Source organism: Oryza sativa, chromosome 1, assembly GCF_034140825.1.
Source record: "Oryza sativa Japonica Group chromosome 1, ASM3414082v1".
Classification (NCBI taxonomy): Eukaryota; Viridiplantae; Streptophyta; class Magnoliopsida; order Poales; family Poaceae; genus Oryza; species Oryza sativa.
Genome location: NC_089035.1, coordinates 30,039,068 through 30,061,037, shown reverse-complemented (window position 1 = coordinate 30,061,037; position 21,970 = coordinate 30,039,068). Strand labels below are relative to the sequence as shown.

Genomic DNA, 21,970 nt, shown 5'->3' with positions numbered 1-21,970 from the left:
TGAAATTTGATGTCCGCCCGCGAAAATATCGCAGGCGGACCACTTAAGTGGCGCCTGTGAAAATGATTTTCGCAGGCGGACCACATGAGGTGCGCCTGCGAAAATTAGCATGGTATATATATGTGACAGATGGGCTGAAATTTTTCTAAGTCCTTTCCTCTCCCCTCACTCTCCTCTCCTCTCCCCTCTCCTCCCCTTCACATCTCCTCTCCCCTCACTCTCCCACCGGCAGAAGGGGCGGACAGCACGGGGCGGCTAGCGTAGGGCGGGCGGCGACTCCCCTCCCTCCCTTCCTCCCCTCCAGATCTGGCCGAAGGGGGGGGAGGGGGAAGGCCGGTGGCCGGGCGCGAGGCGTTGGCGGCGTGTGCTCCCGGCGGCGGCGGCGGCGGGCGCGTCCCTCCCTCCCGCGGCAGAGGGCGGCAGCAGCGAGGAGGGTCGAGGCGGCGCGTCTCCCAGCCCCTCCCTCCTAGATCTGGCCGGAGGGGGCAGGGGGAGAGCGGTGGCCGGTGGCTCCTGGCCCCTCCCTCCCAGATCTGGCTGGAGGGGGGTGGGGGGAGCACGGCGGCGGGCTGTGGCGGCGAGGAGGGTCGAGGCGGCGCAGCCACGGCGGCGCGGGGGGTTGAGGCGGCAGCGGCGGCGCGGACGACGGTGCGGCGCGGACATGCAGTGGCGGCGACGGACAACGGCTGGGCGGCGGCCGTGATTTTTTTGAATGTTTTTATTTGCTTTCTTTGCTACAATTGATTCGGTGATTTTGGATGAATTGAATGGATTGGATGGGGATGAAGTGGATGAATTGGATGGGGAATGGATTGGGAACGGGAAGCGACCACCGTCCGGCAGTGGCTGCCCATTTTTTTTAGCGCTCAAAGCTATTTTCGCAGGCGGACCTGTTGCCCGCCTGCGAAAATCAACTATTTCCGCTGGCGTTGAGGTGCAGGCGGACGGCTTGTCCGCCTGCGAAAATATGATTTGGCCGCCTAGGAAAAGCCTTTTTCTAGTAGTGAGATTCTTGCGGGAGCACACAACTTCCACTCCTCACACGATCTACCTCATAGCCATTTGAGCTAGAGCATGAGCAATCCTATTTGCTTCCCTCTTGATCTTGTAAACCTGCACACTTTGTGTTCTGCTAATGCTTCTAAGGTAATATTGGAACAGCATTTCGGTCGCTGCACCTAATTAATTATCCCTATGTGTACATTCATATGTTGGAAATACATACTTTTACTCTATTTATCAATAAGAATAGCGCTATCTATGCACATTAGGAAGCACATATACATATATAGTATAGTAAATCAGAAGTTCAACTGCAACTGATACCTCACCCATTATATACGTACTTAATTACCACTTACCAGTCCTACACATTTATATGAAAAATATAAAAATGTATCTACATGTAACTTATGTGAAACATATATACCCTAAGATACATGTTATTTTATAAATTAAGATCTATATATATATTTGAAACTTAATTAAGACGAGAACGAGTTTATAAACCCGTGTGTTACGCAAGCACCGACCAGAATACCCCCGAACATGCATGCATAATTGCATATTCAGGGAATCCAGTGAGGTTGCATGGCGGTGTTCGCCGAGAAGCTGTCGACGGATGAAGCACTGGCCGCCGACGTCGTCGACGACCCCAGGATGGCGTCCATGAAGTCCATCACCGGACCCATGGCCGGATCGGCCAAGAAAGCGCCGCCGCCGCCGCCCTTCTGTTCGACAAACGCCGGGAGGCAACTCCGGGCCACGACGCCCTCTGGAGCCAAGAGATGATCACTTGGCTTGCACTGACCCCCGACGATGCCAGCGGCGCCGTTCTCCAGCTGGTACGCCTCCGCTGCTCGGCACAGCCTGATGAACTCCCCGTCGACGGCGGCGGCGTACTGAAGGTCGCCGCCGCCGCAGCCGTGGACGCCGTGGCCGGGGAGAAAGATTGGCTGGTGGGAGCTGAAGCTGGCCCATGCCGCGGAGTTGTACACGGAAGACGGCGGCGATTGAGTGACACCGTGAGCTGCATTCTCCACCGCGTTCAGTGACGCAGCTGCGATGCTCTGTCCTGCTCCGTCCAGAATGTTGTAGTACAAATCTAGATCAATGCAACAAACATCGAGTCGATCAGTAATTATTCAGTATTCAGTACACTATTACATGTTTGTCGTGAGTAAATTATATTCGTACTGATCCATGTGTAAACTAACAAGAACGAAAGGTATGAAAATTCATATGAGAAGCAGCATTTTTTCAGAAAGAAGTGAAAAATGTAGCACAGGTTTTACCTGCAGAGGAAGGGTGCAGACTACCCACGGCCTGGGAGATGAGCTTCTTCTTGATGGTGGAGTTCCAGAAGTTCTTGACCTCATTGTCTGTTCTACCAGGTAGGTGCTTGGCAATCTGAGCCCACCTGCATGCAATGCAGTGAATCACAGTGACACAGCATATGTTAGCCAGCTCAAATCTCGATCGATTGCCACATTTGCGCCCCGTCCTTTGTCTCAGATCAAGTTAATGCGATTGTGCATTACTCAAATATAGGCCAAAGCGTGCAAAGATAAGTAACTGTCACACTGTCATACATGGGACGTTACAGCCTCATCACATGATGCAGTTAGCAGCAACGCAGAGATGATTTGCAGGTAGAGACTGACCGACCAAGGATTACCTGTTGCCCAGCACCCTGTGGAGCTCAATGATGAGGGACTCCTCCTGCTGCGAGAAGCTTCCCCTCTTCAGGTCAGGCCTCAGGTAGTTGATCCACCTCAGCCTGCAGCTCTTGCCACATCTCTGCAACCCTGCATGCCATCAACAATACATGGATAACACGTTCACCGATCGATGCCATAAACCCAAGTAAACTGACTGAACTGAACTACTAAGCTAGTCTGAAGAAACTCTGAACTGAAACTCTGAACTTTGATCTGCGACTGAAAAAACTATGTAAACGTAATAAAGCACTTACCGGCTAGCCTGGGGACGGAGCTCCAGCAGCCATGGCCGTGCGTGGAGATGTACTTGACGAGCTTCTCGTCTTCCTCTGGTGACCACAGGCCCCTCCTGACCTTCTGCTTGTTGCAGCAGGAGTGGTGCCCCATCTCCCTTGACCTCTCACTCTCTCGCTGTACTCCGTGTAGGCTAGGCTCTTGATATCCTCTTCTTCACACTGCCGGCAGTAGTAATACCGGCCAGAACTACTCGAGCTTTTCAGTAGTTACATGGTTATTATAAAGAAGAGAGGAGAGGAAGAGAGAGAGCAAATGAGCAAATACGCCAACTGCATGCATGCCATTCCGCTACATCTAAGGGCAGGCAGATCAAAAGCAAGGAGAAGAAAAGCTGGGCCTGAAACTGTGCATGCAGTTGAGTCGATCGTCCTAGCTAGCCAGGACCCTAGCTAACCTAGACGTGTGAGCTCCATGTTACGTAGGTTACTTCAAAAGTGAGTGGCTCAAGCCAAGTGAGGGGTACTGGAGTGATGAGGGTGAATGGAGGAGGGCATTTTGGTAACTTAAGGCCCCACTGTGAGAGGAAGACTTGTGCCATGGAATTGAGCTCCTATGCCTGGTTAGTTTTGGGAACTCCTGTACTGTGGTGTAAGTGTGTGATGCCTGAGTTGGGTGTGTGTGTTTGCAAGCGTAAATTTTCACCGCTCTATCAGTACGGCCATAACTGCTATAGTCTGCTAGTAGCTTTCTTCAAACTACTAACATGGCAGCAGCTACCATTTAGACTAGTATCAATTCGTCTGTGTACATCTAATGGTCCAAATATGTTCACTCTGATCTATCATCTATATTTGTACGAGAGCCCAAATTGCATGTGTATACGTTTTGTATTAGCATGCACGCAGGTAAAAACAGGCATTACCTAGTGACTATATAGCACTAAATAAAGCAATGCACGTAGTGCCATTCATTCACCTTTGACAATTAAACGATCAAGAGCTGCGATTCTCTTGTCTATACGCCCTGCCAGAGAGAAAGACAAGGGATCAGGATCAACTGCAACAGAAACAGAAGATCTCTGGCTCTCTGTACGTATGTGCATGTCTTCTTAGGTAGCTTGCCCGAAAAGATTGCAGTTGTAATTAAGCCGAGTAGGTGGCGATCCGTATTTGCCAGCGCTCTCGATCGGCAAAGTATTCGTTCTAGGTAAATTAAGGACCGATCCTAAGCATGTATAGCTAGGTTTATCGATCTGAAGAAACCTGTAATGTGTGTGCACTCTGAATGATTCATGTTTGCAGACACAATTTTTTAGCTGATGCACTAACTACACTATGGGTTTATTTGATAGAGTTTCAACTCATAAATTTAGCTCTAGTAGTTGAATCTAGAGTAAAGTTGTAAAACAGCCTAATTAAACCCAGCTCCGCTCTCATTTTAGGTAGAGCTAAAACTGTTTGGCCGGATGGAGTTGAAGCTAGAGCTGTGTCAAATAAACCCTATATATTTTGCAACGTTTATTTAACTCTCAAATTAGCTTCACTTCAGTTTTTGCCGTTGCAACCAGTGGTCGACACAAGCCGATGTCAAGAGGCTAAAGGCAATATTATAGGTTGTAGTACTAGTACCGTAGTACGTACTTGCTGGCGAAAGATTGACGCGAAAGAGGTGAGCGGTTTCGGACAAGAAAAATCGAGTGGGCCGGGCGGGGACGGCAGCCGTGCATATGCATATGCATGGGCCTCTTGCAGAATAGAGGAAACGCGACAACGCGTAGTAGCATTCAACCCCGTACCAACGTACATACGCGCGCGATCGCTCACAGAGTCGTCGATCACCCCGTCGTCGCACGACCACTTCCCCACTCCTCTCGATAGACTCCGGCCATGATCGAAGCGTGCACCATACGGGTGTGGTCGCTCATGCGCACGTCGCTCGTGCCATCAATGCGCCGGGGACCCGCGCTACATGTCATGGCATGTACACGTGCTCGTACTCGTACTACTAATATACTCCATATGCATGGTACATAATACATGCCACACTCAAAGGTCACAGCTTTGCTATACAATGCTATATATGCTACAAACAATCATGTTGTATATATATTGTGCGTATGTAATACGTGCGAAACGAAATGATGAGAGGATTTGCTTGTATTTACAGTTAATTATCCTTTTAATAGTAAACAAAGTAACTATAAATAACGAGATATGTTCGTCATGATTTCGTTAACATCAAAATGTGTCGGTTCAGTTCTTTTAAGGTGCGTGTTTGTGTACTATGCTTTTTTTGTTAAAAAAAAAATGTCGTCCTAGCTAGCAGCGGCATGTACACATCCTAAAGACGAGGAAGAGATGGAGGTACGCCTGTACCGGCCGGCACTTTCACGTACACCTGCATGATAGGAGAGCAAAACGGCATGCAGGTTAATTAATAAACAAGTTGCATGGCCGCCCGGTACATGACACAGGTGAGCATGCATCACCGAGCTGAGGTTAATTATATCAGGTTAATTTCCTCCTCGGTTATTGGATTGTTTGCAAATCGTTCGTACCTGCCGCGGCGCCGGCCATGCATTTGCAGCAGCTAGTGGCCGATCGATCACATAAGTCAGTCACATGTGTGCCTACTTGGTTGAATATCAGTCCAGTTCGTCCGTGCGTACCCAAAGATGGGACGATGTGATTCCCCAACCACCGCCTACTTCTACTACTACAGCATGCAGCATGCATGCCACGCCCGAGATGACTTGGTTCAGTGGCAAGCTATTAGCCCCTGCAGCCTCCTTTTCGATCTGTGTTTCTCTTTCTGTGTTTACCCCCTTTGTGTACGTGCTACGTGCTCTGTTTCATTTGACGATAAATTAAGTATTAGTCGCGAGCTACAGTAGCTGTTTTCTTCTCTCCCTCTTTGCGTTAACCATAAGCAAACAAATGGCACAGCGCTTGTACGTGAGGCATAATTTAAGCCGATCGATGAGCTTTGCTATGCGTACGTAACTAGGTATATCCGGTACGTATTCATAGTGCCCATCCATCGGATGACAAATGTCCGGTCTTCGGGAACGGCAGTACGTAGAAACTGCTCCATGGTGCAGAAAGTACAAGCAAATATAATGCAGCTCTTGCTGCACTTGTAAGCGAAGCTACGGAATACACATCCTGCTGGAGAGACAAAAAATGCAGGTATATATCTTCATGAAAGAGGCGCAGTTTCTTTTTTTTTTCTCTCCCTCTCTTCGTCTTTTCAGTTATCACTGTCCATAATTAGAAAATTGTCAGCCACGTACGTTACGTGCATGTACACAGCTGCACGTGCGATTGCGCCTCCATGGACTTTCGGAGTAGAAAGTCACCTGACGTGAACGGGTTGTCAAAAAAAAAAAAAAACCTGACGTGAACGGTGCAGAATCAATCTCCCCGCCGTACATGGAGCAGGAGAAAAGGAGCATAAATAGTTCGTTCAGAGAGCTGTTCGGTGCTATACTAGTACTGCTACTTGGAATTAGTCGTCCAAGAACGCCGAGATGGATTGGAGTCGGTGGAGTCGATACCGAAAGAGTTGCAGCAGAGATTACAAAAGTCGTGTTGACAGCGTGCACTGGCATCTCGTCAATGCTTCCATTTCATAACCTTTCCAGTTCATGGATACAATTCGAGCATGACACCTCTCTAGCTTCACCTTTTCAAACGCACAATACAGATGCGCTTAACCGGATTCGCATCCTCACCAAATCAGCCTATATAATTAACCTGCGGAACCTTTTTTTTTTCAAATAACTACTATCTCCATTACGTTTTAACTTTGATCGAAGTCAAACTCATTTAAGTTTGACTAAGTTTTTAGAAAAAATAATAATATTTTCAATCTAAGATAAATTTATTATGAAAATATATTTAATTATTGATTTAATAAAACTAATTTAATATTTTAAATACTACTATATTTGTCTATAAATTTAATTAAACTTGAAGCGGTGTGACTTCAATCAAAGTCAAAACGTTTTATAACTTAAAACGGAGACGAGACGTCTTGCATGATCCGACAGTAATCAGGAGGCAAGATGAATTTACTACCTGCCCCAACGAAGGCCGCGAACGAGTCGTTTTCCAAACCCGTCCCGTCCAAGAGAAGCGGCACGGCGACGTCGTCGGTCGCAGTCCGCCACTCGCGTCGCTTTCAACGGAGAGGGGACGAGGGATATCGCCGCGCGCTGTAGCATCCGCATGCCGTTAGCCGGCAACCCCCGGCACCGGGGAAGGAGACAAGCCGAATCCCCCTCGCGGATATCGCCGCCCACGTCGCCACGCCCGCACGCCCGCGCCCGCGCCCGCGCGCGATGGCGTCGTCGCGTTGGCTTCGGATCGGAGTCCGGATGGGCCGAAACGACTTGGGAATAGTGGAAAAGGATCGGCTTGCTCTGGGATTGCCGGAAAAGGATCGGCTTGCGGCCCGGTGCACGGCGGTGGCGATCACTTGGGCTTAGAGACGTGAGGTGCCGCGTTGCTTGAATAATCGCCCGTGTGATGGATGGGGCTTGCTTTGTCAGCTCATCTGTTTGGCTGACCTTCAATTTCTAGATTTAGCTTCAGAAGTTAAGTCTGGGGGTATAGTTATAGAGCTGTCTGAGAGTCTATTTGGCACAGCTTTAGCTCCACCTCTCCTGGAGATAGAGCTCAGCCAAACAGCTCCACCTGAAATGGGAGCGGAGTTGGGTGGAGCGCTATCACCAAATGAACTAGAGAAGTGGAGCTGGGTTTAAGCAGCTCCACAGCTCCACTCCAAACTCAACTTCTGGAGCTAAATTTAGGAGTTGAAACTCTATCAAACATGCCCCAAACCCAGCTCTACCTCTTTAGTTCATTTTGTGAGAGTGCACCACCCAGCTCCGATCCTAGTGTAGGTGGAGCTGAAACTGTTTGGTTGGGCTCCAGCTCCGGGAGAGGTGGAGCTGCAGCTGTGCCAAATAGACCTAAAATTACTGCACTGTTGAGGATAAATTTGTCTCGATTAAATCAAAACAGACATAACACTTGGTAAAGTATCGACCAAACAATAGACACTAATATTTTGTGTAATATATATCCGTGCATTGCAACGGCCAATACCATTAGAAACGGGTTGGGTTGGATTTAGCATATTATTTTTTTTTTCACCAGATGGATTTCCACCAATTTGAGCTCGACATCAAATTATATTCAGGAGGATCAATCAATTAATGTAACTAACTGTTAACAACCAAATTTGGTAATATCGGCATTGGAAAAGAAGATTAGATTGAAGCAAAGTCGGAGGCGGAGATCGAGTTCGGAAACAGAGCAGGGATCGGCTGGAGTCCAGATCGGCTACGATAAGATCGGCTGAGTCTGAGTCGGACTAGGTAAGCCGATGTAGCCGATCCTAGCAATACAACTTGATGTGTGATGTCGGGTTAGATTGAGGTGCTTCAAGGTGATTGCCGCACATGGATAGAGTCCTGAGGAGGCAATTGTATCTATTAATTAGGATGTTTTATGTAATTTCCTTAGAGATATGATTAGGCAAAAGTCTGCCGCAAAGACTTATAGTATCTTAGAGTTTGTTAGAAATGGTAGTCGTGTCCGTTATGGACATATCTTGTAATTCTCGGGTATAAATAGACCGGAGCCCTATGTAACTTTTAACACACGTTCAATACAATCTCGGCGCATCGCCCCCCTTTTACTTTAGTTTTGTTTTGACGAGTTCTTGCTTTCGAGTTGAGCTGCATCGGTTTCGATCTTCAACAAGAGGTAAAACTTGTTATGACGACTTGTGTTTTCGGGATTAGTATTTCCATCTTTATGATACTCTGATCTCGTTTATATAATTCGCCGAGCTATCATATATCTTACATAATCTTCGGCAATACCGCTATCTAATCTACAATCGGCTAACATCTGTCGGTAGAAGGCAGCCGACCAGGTTAAATAGCGACGTTGACCTAAATTATATAAGATATTTACCACTTTATGAAACTTTCAGTGGTTTGATTGTCTAGATATTGTTCTTCTTTTCATACTTAATACTGCATCAGTTAAGTTTGATCTATTAAATCGTGCTTAGAATATCAACCTCTAGCCTGCCTTCTGGTTACCGATTAGGGTAGCATCGGAGTTTCAGCCGATCTTATCTGATTTAACTATATTTGCTCTATATGCTTTATTGACATGTTAAATCTGCCCTTTATGCCAAGATATTGATGTATTTGAATATATTAGGCTTTTGCTTGATATTCTATACCTGTTTTAATATCCTGATATAAAGTAGTATCGGAGTATTAGCCGATACATGCTAGATCTATCTGATCGGCTATGCTGTAAACATATATAGTCCTGTTATTAATATATATTTCGGTCTAAGTGATTTATACTGTCTCGGCATGGCGACCGATCTATCCCAATCACTTGATTTAATTATATATCGATATAAGGAGTATATATCGTTAACATCTACAGCCGATCAAGTAGATTTAGTTCTTTCTTACTTATTCAAGATTGCCGATCAAATACACATATGACATCGGCTCAAAGATAAATGATATATCATCGGCACTTAGCCGATCAACTATCATTTATAGATTTAACCGCGATTTCTTTGCTTCTACTTCTTGTTGATTACAGGATCAAATCAACTGGCACACTAGCACACCCGAAGGCGAGCTTTGGACCTGCACTGGAGTTAAACAGATCTCCCAGGCCTCATGTTTTCTGTCAACACTAACACAGCTAGGACCTACGAGGCTACGAGTACCAATTAAAAATCCTCCAAACAGCTTATAGTTTGGATGGTAAACAATATTAATAGTTTTACACATGCTAATATACATTCGTATTAATCCAAATCCTTGGCGAGGAAGAACTAAAACCCTATGCATAAAATAACAATAGCAATAAACAGCTCTGGAGGAGTAGGTCAAGATTTATGGGAAAACCCGTATGGAATTTTGAAACCTTTTGTAGCATCCTAAAAGTTGTGGTAGCACCCTACAAATTTACAACGTTCCACATCTGGTGGATGTAATGAATGAAAATAATGAATCGGAAGAATATGTAAGCTTGTTAGTTAACACAATTACTACTTGACAAGATTGAACCTCAGAGGCTTTATACAATTGTGACTTCACAAAAGGCACTTGATAAAATCTTGAAAGAGAACCTTGCCCTGCTCCATGTTTCTTACGGATGGATAGAAACTTCAATTAGAACCATGACCTGACATTTTCTTCTCTCTGGGAGGTATCTTCAGTAAACTCTTCATCGTGTCATATGCGGTAAAACCAATAGCCACAGAGGGTACCACCTATAAAAAGAAACAATATTTTTATAAGGGTCAATCTGGCTAACTCAACACATTTATGTAAGTTGCAACTAAATAATCTCTTGTGAATACACATCATTCAACAAGTAAGGTTTTCGGCTGAAACTGAGCTGGACAAATAGCTAAAACAAGAATATTGAAGACAATCATGCAATTCAATGTTGTATAAATGAAAGGAACCAAGGAAAATTAAGTTCAAGAGGGAAAAAAAATGATCTGCAGAATTTTATACATGCCACTGGAAAGATTCATACAGTTCTGACATGTACAACTGGAATCCATATCCTCTTGTCAGTTGAGTGGCAAATGCAAAAAGTGATGCTTTTCAGTGGAATATAAACGCAAATGACTAACAAGAATCGCCTCGCTCCAGGTTAGGGTGCAGAACATTGCTCAGAATTACCATGTAACCACAAAAGTTTCAAAGCCAAAGCAAGCACAGGAATGCTATTTTTTCTTGGGGCGTAAAGGTTCAGAATTTGAGGTTCTAGGAACTATTACGAGAGCGAGTATTATTACTTGGGTCTAACCAGTAAATAGTTGGTTATCACTTGGTTCTAGCGATTCTAGCTAGCAAAATAGTTAATGTACTTAAATGTTCCAGATGATTGACCTGCCATCAGTCCTAGCATTCTTGATTATCTGACTAGTACCATTTCCAGGATATTTTGAATGCAAATAAGCACCTATGTAAAATTGAACTATGAAGGGGAAACCAATAGATTATCCACGTGATTACCTTGATGTAATTGAGGCTCAAGCCAGCAAACAATTGCCTCCATCCCTGCGTTTGTTTGATGATCATAAGACCTTGGAATGTTCCCCTTATCTGTGGCCCACCAAATTTATCGTGATATTGTTGACTCTGAACCTACAAAATGGAAGCAGACGCAAATATGATAAATAGTTGAGGAACATAGTCTTTCAGAAAAATAAAAAAGGATATGCTAGAAGAGGAAGGATTATATGAGAAAATGGAATACCTGCATCTGCCTTCTTACAACATCTAGTGGGTAAGTTAGAGTCTGCCCAAATAATCCAGCAGCAGCACCACAGGACAACTTCAATGTGACAGAATTTTTGTAATCTTCAGGTACATGTGCCTTCAGTCCTTCGTATATGTAGAATTTAAGACCAGCATAAGGAAGTATTCCCATGAGCGTTGGACCTGAACACAAATAGATAAGAGTCCTCAGCAGCAAAACTACTACAGTAATGAAGGTACTGAAAAAACTGATACTCGTCAAAAGTGAAGCAGGAATATATACATCCGACGTTTTCAGTTCAAGAGAGAGTTTTATGGTGATTGAATAGCCATTTAGACATATATGAGTCGGATATACATACCTACTCCACGATAGAGAGCTCGCACTCCACCTTCTGAATAAACACCTCGAAAAACATCCTTTATTCCTCCATATTTTGGTTGAAAGTTTGTCCTCTTCAAACCACTACTGATTTGGTCTGAACTATTGACCTTCAAGCAAAACAAAACAAGCTTAGGACATATAAATGCAAAGCAAAAGATGTACAGCACATAACAATGCAAAGCAAAAGAAGATGCACACAATACAGACAACCAAAGGGTTCTTCATTAAACTAAAGAGCAACACTACATAACACACAAAAAAAAGGCTCATCCTAATGCGTCAGGGAATTTACTCCCAAGAGGTTACTGATGGACAATTCACAGTCTAGGTAGCATTTCTCCATGGCGACATAGCGTGATATTCCTTCTGCTCAGAAGTAAACGTTGTTTTCTTGTAACTACTTCAGCCCTAAAGATATCATCGGAGTAGTTTGCTACTTTACATCAATGTATTATTACTATTTTCAGTTTTCCATATGAGCGATTGAGAAACATTATATATACAAGTGACCAAAGTTACATAAACTTGATTGCACACATATGATAGCAAGCTAGCGAGATCTTAAAAACAGGAGCAGTTATGCTGACTTTCTACTATATTAATTATACTACACTATGGCTGTCAACTGCAATGAAGTGGGAATGTGCAAGCACAGAAGTGGGCAGTGGCCTAGAATGGCAAGTAAGCAATGCTAAGTGAGGACCAAGGACCAAAGAGAACAACAATAATGAGATGTGGATTGCAATACCTGGAAGGCAAGTTTAGTCCTAGCCAGATCCAAGGGATAAGTACACAACACTGCGGTTCCTCCAGATGCTGAACCAGCTAAAAGGTCTACTAAGGGTCCTGTCCCAAGTGAGGGGCAGTTATTCAAGATCCAACACCTGTATCGTTCATACGCCATATAATGTAATGCAGCATAAGGAACAATTCTTAATACACTAGCACCATTTCCCCTGAGTAGCACAAAGACATGGTTAGTGAGCAATGTTATATACAACCAGTATCTTAGTATTGTACATGAGTTGAATTGCCACATACTTGTAAAAGCCCAAAATTCCATCATGTTGTTTTAATTTCTTCAATGATTTGAGGACGCCAAGAGAACTGAATTCATTTGTCCTAGTCTATAAAGGCAGAATCAGAAAGTAAGCACATGTTAGACATAGTGATATCTCATAATAGCATCAGGGGCAAACTAGATGTTTTAAACAGATCATATGTAGCTAGTCAACACGGTCAAGTGAAGCAGAATTTGTGAAACTTCTGGAAGTGGCATTTCTAACTATCATTGTAATGGCGTCTACAATGCTCCAAAATGCATATTAGAAATCAAAGAAATGTATGATGAGAAAAAAAGTCTGTAGGAGAGTTGTGTGGAGTATGGACTTGATTGAAGCAGAGATTTTTGAAAGCTGAGAATCTCCCTCCAGCCTATATCCCAACCCATCAAAGGATGAATTTATGGCTGCAACCATACTGAGTGGAGTAACGTGTGCTTACTAACCGATCAGGTAATGTTTATGGTAGAATTTAAATAGGTACCTAGTAGAATCTTATTTGTTGAAACTCTTTACAACTATTTTGTGGTATGGTACCCCTTTAATCGTCCTAAAACCATGACATCCATCAATCTACACGTGCAGGCACTACCTTCTTGCACATCTACATTTTCAATTAAGAAGAGACGCATCCCTCTAGTCCCGTTCTTTTATGTTTCACCGGATTATTGCTGCAGTGGTTTTATGATGCGTGAGGTAGCACACTTTTTAGTAAATTTGTCGCAAACAAATAAAAATTGTATTATCTCAGGCTACAAAAAGTTATCGTCCTATTAACAAAGTTACATCGGAGATCCTGAAGCGAACCATTCCTACAGCGGCTCGCAACCGACAATTGCCCAAAATACCTAACTACCGAACTCCAATCCAAGCGACTTCTTTTTGTTCCATGCGCCCAATCCAAGACTATAATATGATGAGCACTACAAGACGAACCTGTAGCAATATCTTGAGGCGCTCGAGCGGCGCGATGGCGGTCTTGGAGAAGGCGCCGGCGACGCCCCCGGCGATCATCTCCTTGGCGAAGACGGGCACCAGGTCGAGCACGCAGAGGTCGACCCCAGCCGCTGCCACGGCCGCCGAGCCCTGCGAGGGGGTGCCCATCCCGCCGTCGCGCTCCTCTCATCCAAATCGAGCACCCACCCGCGCGAAGAATCGCCCCCCCCCCCCCCCAAGCCACACAAGGGGGGCGGAGGACCCCCTCAAGGATCTCACCGGACGGGGGCGGCCCGTTTAGCCCTCCGGCCTCCGCCGCCGCCGCCGCCGCCGGATTTGACCGCGGCGACGACCTGCGCGGAATGGCTCGCGGTTTCTTGCGCGTATCCCCTTCCCTGCGAAGAATCGAGAAAACAATAGAGGAGAGGGGCGGTGACCGCGGTGGCGACGAGTAATATGCGGGAGAATCTTCGCGGCTTCCCCTCAAATATCATTTGGAGTCGCCAGGAACGCAGGAGCGTTGATGCGACGCAGATTGAAGCGGATGCTGACATCTTCTCGTGTTGCGCGGATGGCTTTAAGTTCAGATATACTAATACGTTCAAGATTTTTTTTCTTGATATTTATCACGTGTGCTTTATGGTTTTACGGTGCTGACTGTTTCAGAATTTTTCTGAAAGAAAATATTTGTCAAAAGTAAAAAAAAGGTACTACTGATTGATTAAGGTACGACTGATAATTCATAGAAATAGCATGGAAGTACATGGGGCTGCCTACGGCTCGGGCGCCCGATGATTTGGAAAAAAATCGGGTGCTAACGTCATGCTGACGTCAGCGTCCGATTTACGTGTAAAGCTACTTTAAACTGATTTTTCTCTTAAATTACTTATCCAAATCATGATCCGATTGCACCATTAAATTCGTTGCAATTAAATCTTCAAAAAAAGACTCCACATGGATATATTCCGACGAAAAAAAATTAGCTTATTATTGAATTATTTTTAAATGTTGCACGATGTTCCACCAGGTATATCGAAATTGTTTCAATAAGTAGATCGAAAATGTTTCACTTGTTTAAATCGGGTGTTGTTTCACCTTATATAAAAACAATGTTTCAGCAAATAGCGAAAGAATATTTTAGATCACTGCAACATTAGATCTATACATAGTAAAACATTGTGAGTACACTAGGTGAAACAATTTTCGGTGGAACAAAAAATAAACCAAATTCCCTTAATAGGGGGTTTCCAATATGTAGGTTTTTTTGTTGCAATGGAATGTTTCGTTCACTGTAATATTAGATCTACACATAGTGAAACATTTTTAGTACACTAGGTGAAACATTTTTTGTGGAACAAAAAATAAACTAAATTTCCTTAATATAGAGTTTCTAAAATATGTGGATTTTTGTTGCAAAAGAGTATTTTAATTTACTGCAATATTATATCTATAAGTAATGAACATTATAAATACATTAGGTGAAACATCTTTTATGGAGAAAAGGGAGGGAGAAGTGGGTGGGCCAACATTACGCACGTGGGGAGAGGGCGCGCGCAGGGGGAGCATTTTCGGAAGTATAGACAAGAATGACAATAATTCTATGGGTAATAATTTTATATATGTATTATTCATGATTTAAAGGTCAAAACTCTAAAATAGATGTAAGAGTCATGGGCATGAGGGTCTGTGCACCTTCTATTTTTCTCAAAGTGAACCGTATTTTCTCCTTGTCATAGAAATCGACATGCAACATGGTCCGCGTAGTGTGGGCTTACGATGAGACTAGACCACGGATCAAGCAGGCTGCCAAGTAGGGTGGATCCACACATAGTCTTCGTGGGATCATTTGAACAAGGTGTGCATGCAGGGTGCATCGTACACCTACGTATCACGTCATTTCATATTAAATATACCTGGCCTATCACAAGTCATTCCACATTAAATGTTTTTGATTAATCAGGCATATCCAACGTGCCCATACCATGCATCATTATCTATCCCCATCTTGTTAGGAGGAAATCAAGCATCCAGACTTACATGGCTCGAGATGCTGACCAAATGAAGACGCCCGGGAGCAATGAGCCCGACGACGTAACGAAAGGTGGAGTAGGAATCTATTAACTTATTAAAGAAATAAAAAAAAGAAGCATCCACGTTCGTTCTCATGGCTTAGAAATTCTCACATCAATCGAAAAAAAGAAAAAATAGAGTCTATGTAGGAATACAATTTAAAAATAGCTCAAATTCGGAATGAAAAATAAGAAATATAGGAAGAGAAGACAAGAGTCCATACCGGTATACAATAGAATTAATGGAAATTTGGAATTTAAAAAAAGAAAAATTAAAAGCAGAGGTTAGAGTCTATATAGAAATACAATTTAGAAATAAAGAAGAAACAACATTTTAAAATAAAGAATATTGGAAGAAGAATATAGAGTCCATATAAAAATACAAATTAGAAATAATAGAAATTAGGAATTAAAAAAGAAATATTGGAAGAAGAGTATAGAGTCCATATAGGAATTTAGAATTAAATAAAATATGGAATAAAAATAAAAGTAGAGTTTAGAGTACATATAGAAATACAATTTACAAATAAATAAATTAGACTTAACAAAAGGAATATTGGGACAATAGTCTATAGTCCATATAGGAATATAATTTAAAAGTAACTGAAATTCGTAATTTAAAAATAAATTATATTGAAAGATGAGTTAGAGTCCAAATAGAAATATAATTAGAAATAATGAAAATTCATAATTTAAAAAATAATAAATATTATAAGAAGAGTCTAGAGTCCATTTAGAAATACAATTTATAAAGAATGGAAATTCGGAACTGAAAAAAAATATTGGAAGAGGAGTCTAGAGTTCATATAGGAGTATAATTTAGAAATAACTGAAATTTTGAATTTAAAATAAGAAAAATAGGAATAAAATTTATAAATAATAGAAAATCATAATTAAAAAATAAAAAATGTTGGAAGAGAGGTCTAGAGTTCATATAGAAATATAATTTAGAAAAAACTAAAATTCGGTATTGAAAAATAATTAATAACTATCACCTATATACAATACATTACGAATACTCCACCCATTCCAAATTGATCTACATGTTTCATAGGTACACCAAAACCAAAAAAAGCTAATAACTCTCTTATAATATATTTACTCTAGCAACAAACTCGATGCATGCACCGTCCCCACTATTTCCTAGCCAATAGCAAATCAAGATATTGCATGTGGGTTATAAATACTTGTGTGCATGGATGCATGCATCAATGTCCATTTACTCCAATGCACAAATATTAACGAATAGACTTAATGAATGAACACAAATATGTAGATCATTTAGGAATAACCTTAAAAAAACTATATGTAGATCAATTTGGAATGGAGGGAGTATTACACATTGATTAGTTTGAGCAAGTTAGTACAAAATCGAAAATTATGTTGTCATTTTAATATATTTTAGTACTCCCTCCATCCATAAAAGTTACACATATTATTTTTGACACCAAGACCAAGGAGAAATTAAATCACCTTGGATGTTACAAAATCAAGGAGTGAATGCAAGCATGCAACCAATGAGTATTTAGATGACTCCTTGGGTTCTAATAAAACATTTAATTTATCTATTTATTTAAGTCTTGAATGCATAAAGACTACAAATAGGAACAACTTATTTGGAAAAACTCAAATGTGAAATAGGTGTAACTTTTGTGGATGCAGGAGTAATAAAATGTGAAAACATATATGCTATCACTTTTGTGGATGCAGGGAGTATATGAGAAAAAAAAAATATAAGGATGCGATCCGCGTAATTTATGCGGGCCACCATGCTAGTTATAGAATATAGAGTAGGGAAAGTGACACATATAACAAGTGGCATTATTCATGTGTACCCTCCCACTTACCATATACTACATATGTATAGGTGTCCATAATGTATGCCATAAGGGGGTCTTAAGCCTTTTGGGTGGGTATTATACACTGTGGAAGTAGTCTCCAATTCCCCATAGGTAATCTTATATATAAAAACCACCCATAAGGAACTAAAAAAAATCATATTTATTCTCTCTCATGCTACTGCCTCCTCTCTCTCCTGCTATTCTCTCTCCCTCCCTGGTTGGTACCACAGCTGGGAGTGCCACCGCCATCACTGCTCCTCCCGTGAGTGTCGCAGCTGCCGCATACCTTCCTGCATTCAGGAGCACCGCCACCATCGCCGAATCATCCCCACGCGTCGCTGTCGTCGTTACTCCTCCCACGCCACCACTGAATCCAGCCGCGAGGACCGCCACCACCGTCGAATCCAACCTCAAGGGCCGTCTCCACCGCCGGATCCGCTCGCGAGGGCCGCTGCTATCATCGAATGCTTTCACGCACGTCGCCATGCTCGGTGTTGGGACCGCCGCCTCTGTCATCGCCGCTCGTCCTACGAGCGCCATCGAGCGCCATCGCTGCTGAGTGAAGGTGTAGAGTACATAGGGGGAGGTTGAAGAGTACTAGATTTTTTTTTTACTTGTGAGACCCACCTTATTTCCTAACATGTGCATTAGTCCATATACATTGCGTGGAGTTAGGTACAACTAATACCACCTGCTATGAGACCCATCTATATAGAGCACTTGGTTACATTGCTTGTGCCCTGAACGATAAGAACAAGTCGAATAGCAAGCTAGCTGCTAGCTCCAAAAATTGACACATCATGCAAACAGCTAGCTGCTAGCTCCAAAAATTGACACATCACGCAAACATAACATATCATTTACAATTTTGTTGTATTTTTGAACTCAATAAACAAGCAATGTTAAATCATTATCTCCATATCGTTTTCACATTATTTAAACATATACATCTATAATTTCTATAATGTATAACATGCATTCATCCATATATTCTGCTGCAAAGCGCGGGGTATCAACTATAGTTTTTATAGTGATCAAGTCCTTTTCCACGCAAAATTTCCAGTCTATGAACAGGGGAGGGTTTGTGGGCGAAAATGATTTTTTTAAATATAAATAATAAGCTGGTGGTTCGGAGGTGGTATATCGGGAATTAAACCCATTATCCATTGAGACGTACTAGTGGGTAAAACTGGGCACACCTTGCGTATTGCAGCAGACAGTTTTAAATACCTTAATAAAATGTTGAAGAAAACAAATTAATTTGCACATCGTGTATCTGTAATGTCTAGAAGAATAATATTTTGCTCTATAGTAGTTGATGTGAAATTACTACTGTGCATGACACAAGACATCCAATTGCTCATGGTGGCACAAATATTGGCCTTGCCCTTAAGCTTTATAGCAATGCTAAGGGTGTGTTTAGTTCACGCTAAAATTAGAAATTTGGTTGAAATTGAAATGATATGACGGAAAAGTTAAAAGTTTGTGTGTGTAGGAAAGTTTTGATGTGATGAAAAAGTTAGAAGTTTGAAGAAAAACTTTGGATCTAAACTCGGCCTAAACTAAATGAGCTGTAAATGTAAATGCATGACGTATGTATGGTTTGTGATAATGTTGTCTCTCTTTCTAAAAAAAGGTATGGTTGTGATTAAAATATGATAGGAATCAAAAGGTTATTATCTACATATTCTATATAGCTAGGAAAAAAAAAAGCTCAACACATATTGAGCTATACATTATATAGAAAATTATAGTCATATGTCATTTGTATTTACAACCTACTGTAGTTATTGCTATAAAATTCACTATGCATTAGGCCACATCATCTAAAAAGGTTAGATACCTCTAATGCATTGAAATAGCCACCCATGTGTTACACACAATTGCAAATCCATGTCAACTGCTATAGAGCTTAAAAAAGTGTCCTTTTTAGGCGTATTGCGAGTGTAAGTTTTTCAAATTATTTTCTTGGAGGTTAAGTATTTCTAAATTATCTAATACAATGACAAATGCGATATCCGTTAGTTTTCTATATGGTATGATTGTTTCGAACAATATATTAGATGACAGTGAAAGTGAAAAATGCAATAAAATGAGTGGGTATGATCAGTCCTACTTACCAATGTTGTACAATGACTGCTAGCTCTAACGAACAGGCCCATGTCCTCACGACGGGGTTCTATATTTTTCAATGCAACATTGTATTAGATATGATCAGTGGCAGAGCTAGAAAATTTCAAAGACTATGATTAAAGTATGACGCAACTAATGGTGTATTGGTTTTCTACAAAATTTACATGGTGATTTAACACAATTTAAATAATATTTTGGAGGCAGGCTCAGGGCTAAACTCTAGCTGCCCTAAGCCTACCTCCCCACCCATATGGCAAAACAACTCATGGTACAACTTTAACTGAATATTTCACGAAGCTATAGCTATAGCAAATATTTTTATCACTATAACGTTTTTCTCTATTTGACATATGAGCGTAATTTATAAAAGTGTAAATATTACATGTATACTTGACAGGCGGACCTGGCTTATCAGAATAACGTTTACGGTACTCTTATAAAATTATCAGCTATTGTTGCATTTTATGAAAAATCACACACAAAGGTATAGTAAAGAGATAATCTTGTGACATAATAGTTGCAGGTTTGTACTGTTTGTAATATGTAAATTGGTAGTTGATAAAAAAATAATTAGCTGATTGACAGATTTACCACGGTAACCATTTCTCACATATACGAAACGTATCGTAAGTCGTAACTCTACTGACAAGTGACATGCGAGACGAGCCGGCGCGGTGGATCGACCATCCCCGCACCATTCCACGGCCACGCGCGACCTCCAGAATCGCGCCAAACCGCCCGGTGCATGCACGCTGTGTCTCCAAGATGTGTCGCCTTCTTCCTATACACACGGGCGCGCATACGCAACCAAGTGTACTACTAGTAGTACGGTCGTACGCCCAGTCCCCCCGCGATCGCCGTGCCGTTTGGCGCGCGCGCGCCCACCGGACGGTTTATCGTGATCGCGGGCATCCATCAATGCCTCCCGTCACGTACGCCCCCCACAAACGCACACACGATCTTTGACGTGGCGTCCGCGCACCAACACACGCGCCAAGTCGCCCAGTTTTAACACACGTCTCCGCTCGGTGGATCGGTCCATGGAGCTGCCTCCCAGTGCCAAGTGCTACTTTGGTTTGGTTTGGTTCCAAATTGTGTCCTACCAATTCTTTGGCAATTTTCAATAGTGTTTGTAGTTGTTTGGATTGGTGCCAAATTTTAACAAAACATCTCTTTAGATAAAAAATTTTTGGCCATCTAAATTTGGTAGTGCCAAAAGTTACCCAAACTTTGACACTATCAAAATTTTAGTATGGCACCAAACCAAACTAGCCCCAAGTGCCGACGTGCACCCCGGCCTCAATCATCATCACACATCATCTCGTATACTCTACCAGAACACAACAGGAAGCAAGAAAACAAGATGTGGCCTTGTTTGGATCCGGAGGGCTATCCCTTCGGAATCTTGATATTTAAAAGTATTAAACGTAGATTATTGATAAAATCCATTTCATAACTCCTAGCCTATTTTGCGAGACGAATCTAACGAGGTATATTAATCAATGATTTGCTACATTAATGCTACAGTAATCAGCCGCTAATTATGGATTAATATACATCGTTAGATTCGTCTCGCAAAATAGACTAGGGGTTATGGAATCGGTTTTATCGGTAATCTACGTTTAGGGCCTGTTTGTTACAACTCCAACTCCTAAATATAACTCCAGGAGTTGAGTCTAGATTGAAGTTGTGGAGCTGCCTAAACCCAGCTCCACAACTCTAGTATATTTTGTGAGAGAGCTCCACCCAACTCCACTCCCAAATTTGGTGGAGCTGAAACTGTTTGGCTGAGCTCCAGCTTCAGGAGGGGTGGAGTTGGAGCTAGAGCTGTGCCAAACAGGCCATTAATAGTCTTAAGGCCCTCTTTGTTTAGGCTTATAAGCCAACTTATAAGTCCAAAAGTCTAAGGCAAAACAAACAAGCAGTTTTTTATTTGGCTTTTTTGAAGTCATAAGCCACTCTAACACTATTAAGCCAAAAGCTAGGTTGGAGAAGCTTTTTTGGCTTATATGAGATAGATGTATGACTCCACCATTAAACTTAGGACATTAAATTCACTGGCTTATAAATCATATAAGCCAATAAGCTAACTTAAAAGTCTAGGCCAATAAGACTAAGCCTAAACAAAGAGGGCCTAAATAGCAAGGTTCCGAAGGGTTATTTAATAGTCCGGAGTTAAAAAATCCCGAGCCGGGCTCTGCAAAGGAGCCAAAACTCTCCGGATCCCGACATGCGCTCGAGCCCACATGTCAGCGTCCGCGT

The 21,970-nt window shown here is 42.3% G+C and overlaps 2 protein-coding genes across 2 annotated transcripts; both read right to left on the bottom strand.

Annotated features, from left to right (window-relative positions):
- Positions 1-1,308: 1,308 nt before the first annotated feature.
- On the bottom strand, positions 1,309-3,601 carry LOC4327821 (myb-related protein Zm38). The gene is made up of 4 exons (XM_015789766.3): positions 2,975-3,601; positions 2,678-2,807; positions 2,295-2,419; positions 1,309-2,104 (listed from the first exon to the last, which is right to left on the bottom strand). Exons 1-4 carry the CDS (start codon positions 3,105-3,107, stop codon positions 1,569-1,571), a joined length of 924 nt encoding a protein of 307 aa, XP_015645252.1. The 5' UTR covers positions 3,108-3,601; the 3' UTR covers positions 1,309-1,568.
- A 6,298-nt stretch (positions 3,602-9,899) lies between these two features.
- Positions 9,900-14,125, bottom strand: LOC4327687 (mitochondrial carrier protein CoAc1). Its single transcript, XM_015756487.3, has 7 exons — positions 13,666-14,125; positions 12,710-12,795; positions 12,417-12,624; positions 11,646-11,775; positions 11,282-11,466; positions 11,038-11,169; positions 9,900-10,280 (listed from the first exon to the last, which is right to left on the bottom strand). Exons 1-7 carry the CDS (start codon positions 13,831-13,833, stop codon positions 10,176-10,178), a joined length of 1,014 nt encoding a protein of 337 aa, XP_015611973.1. The 5' UTR covers positions 13,834-14,125; the 3' UTR covers positions 9,900-10,175.
- Between the last annotated feature and the right edge of the window lie 7,845 nt (positions 14,126-21,970).

Excerpts from the sequence above, each read along its gene's own strand:
- LOC4327821 (XM_015789766.3), bottom strand. The coding sequence starts at position 3,107 with ATGGGGCACCACTCCTGCTGCAACAAGCAGAAGGTCAGGAGGGGCCTG. Across the intron at positions 2,808-2,974 it reads CTCCGTCCCCAGGCTAGCCG|GGTTGCAGAGATGTGGCAAG; the intron begins GTAAGTGCTTTA and ends GATGGCATGCAG. Across the intron at positions 2,105-2,294 it reads TCTGCACCCTTCCTCTGCAG|ATTTGTACTACAACATTCTG; the intron begins GTAAAACCTGTG and ends GCATTGATCTAG.
- LOC4327687 (XM_015756487.3), bottom strand. The coding sequence starts at position 13,833 with ATGGGCACCCCCTCGCAGGGCTCGGCGGCCGTGGCAGCGGCTGGGGTC. Across the intron at positions 12,625-12,709 it reads GGAATTTTGGGCTTTTACAA|GGGAAATGGTGCTAGTGTAT; the intron begins GTATGTGGCAAT and ends TGTGCTACTCAG. Across the intron at positions 11,170-11,281 it reads TTGTAAGAAGGCAGATGCAG|GTTCAGAGTCAACAATATCA; the intron begins GTATTCCATTTT and ends TCCATTTTGTAG.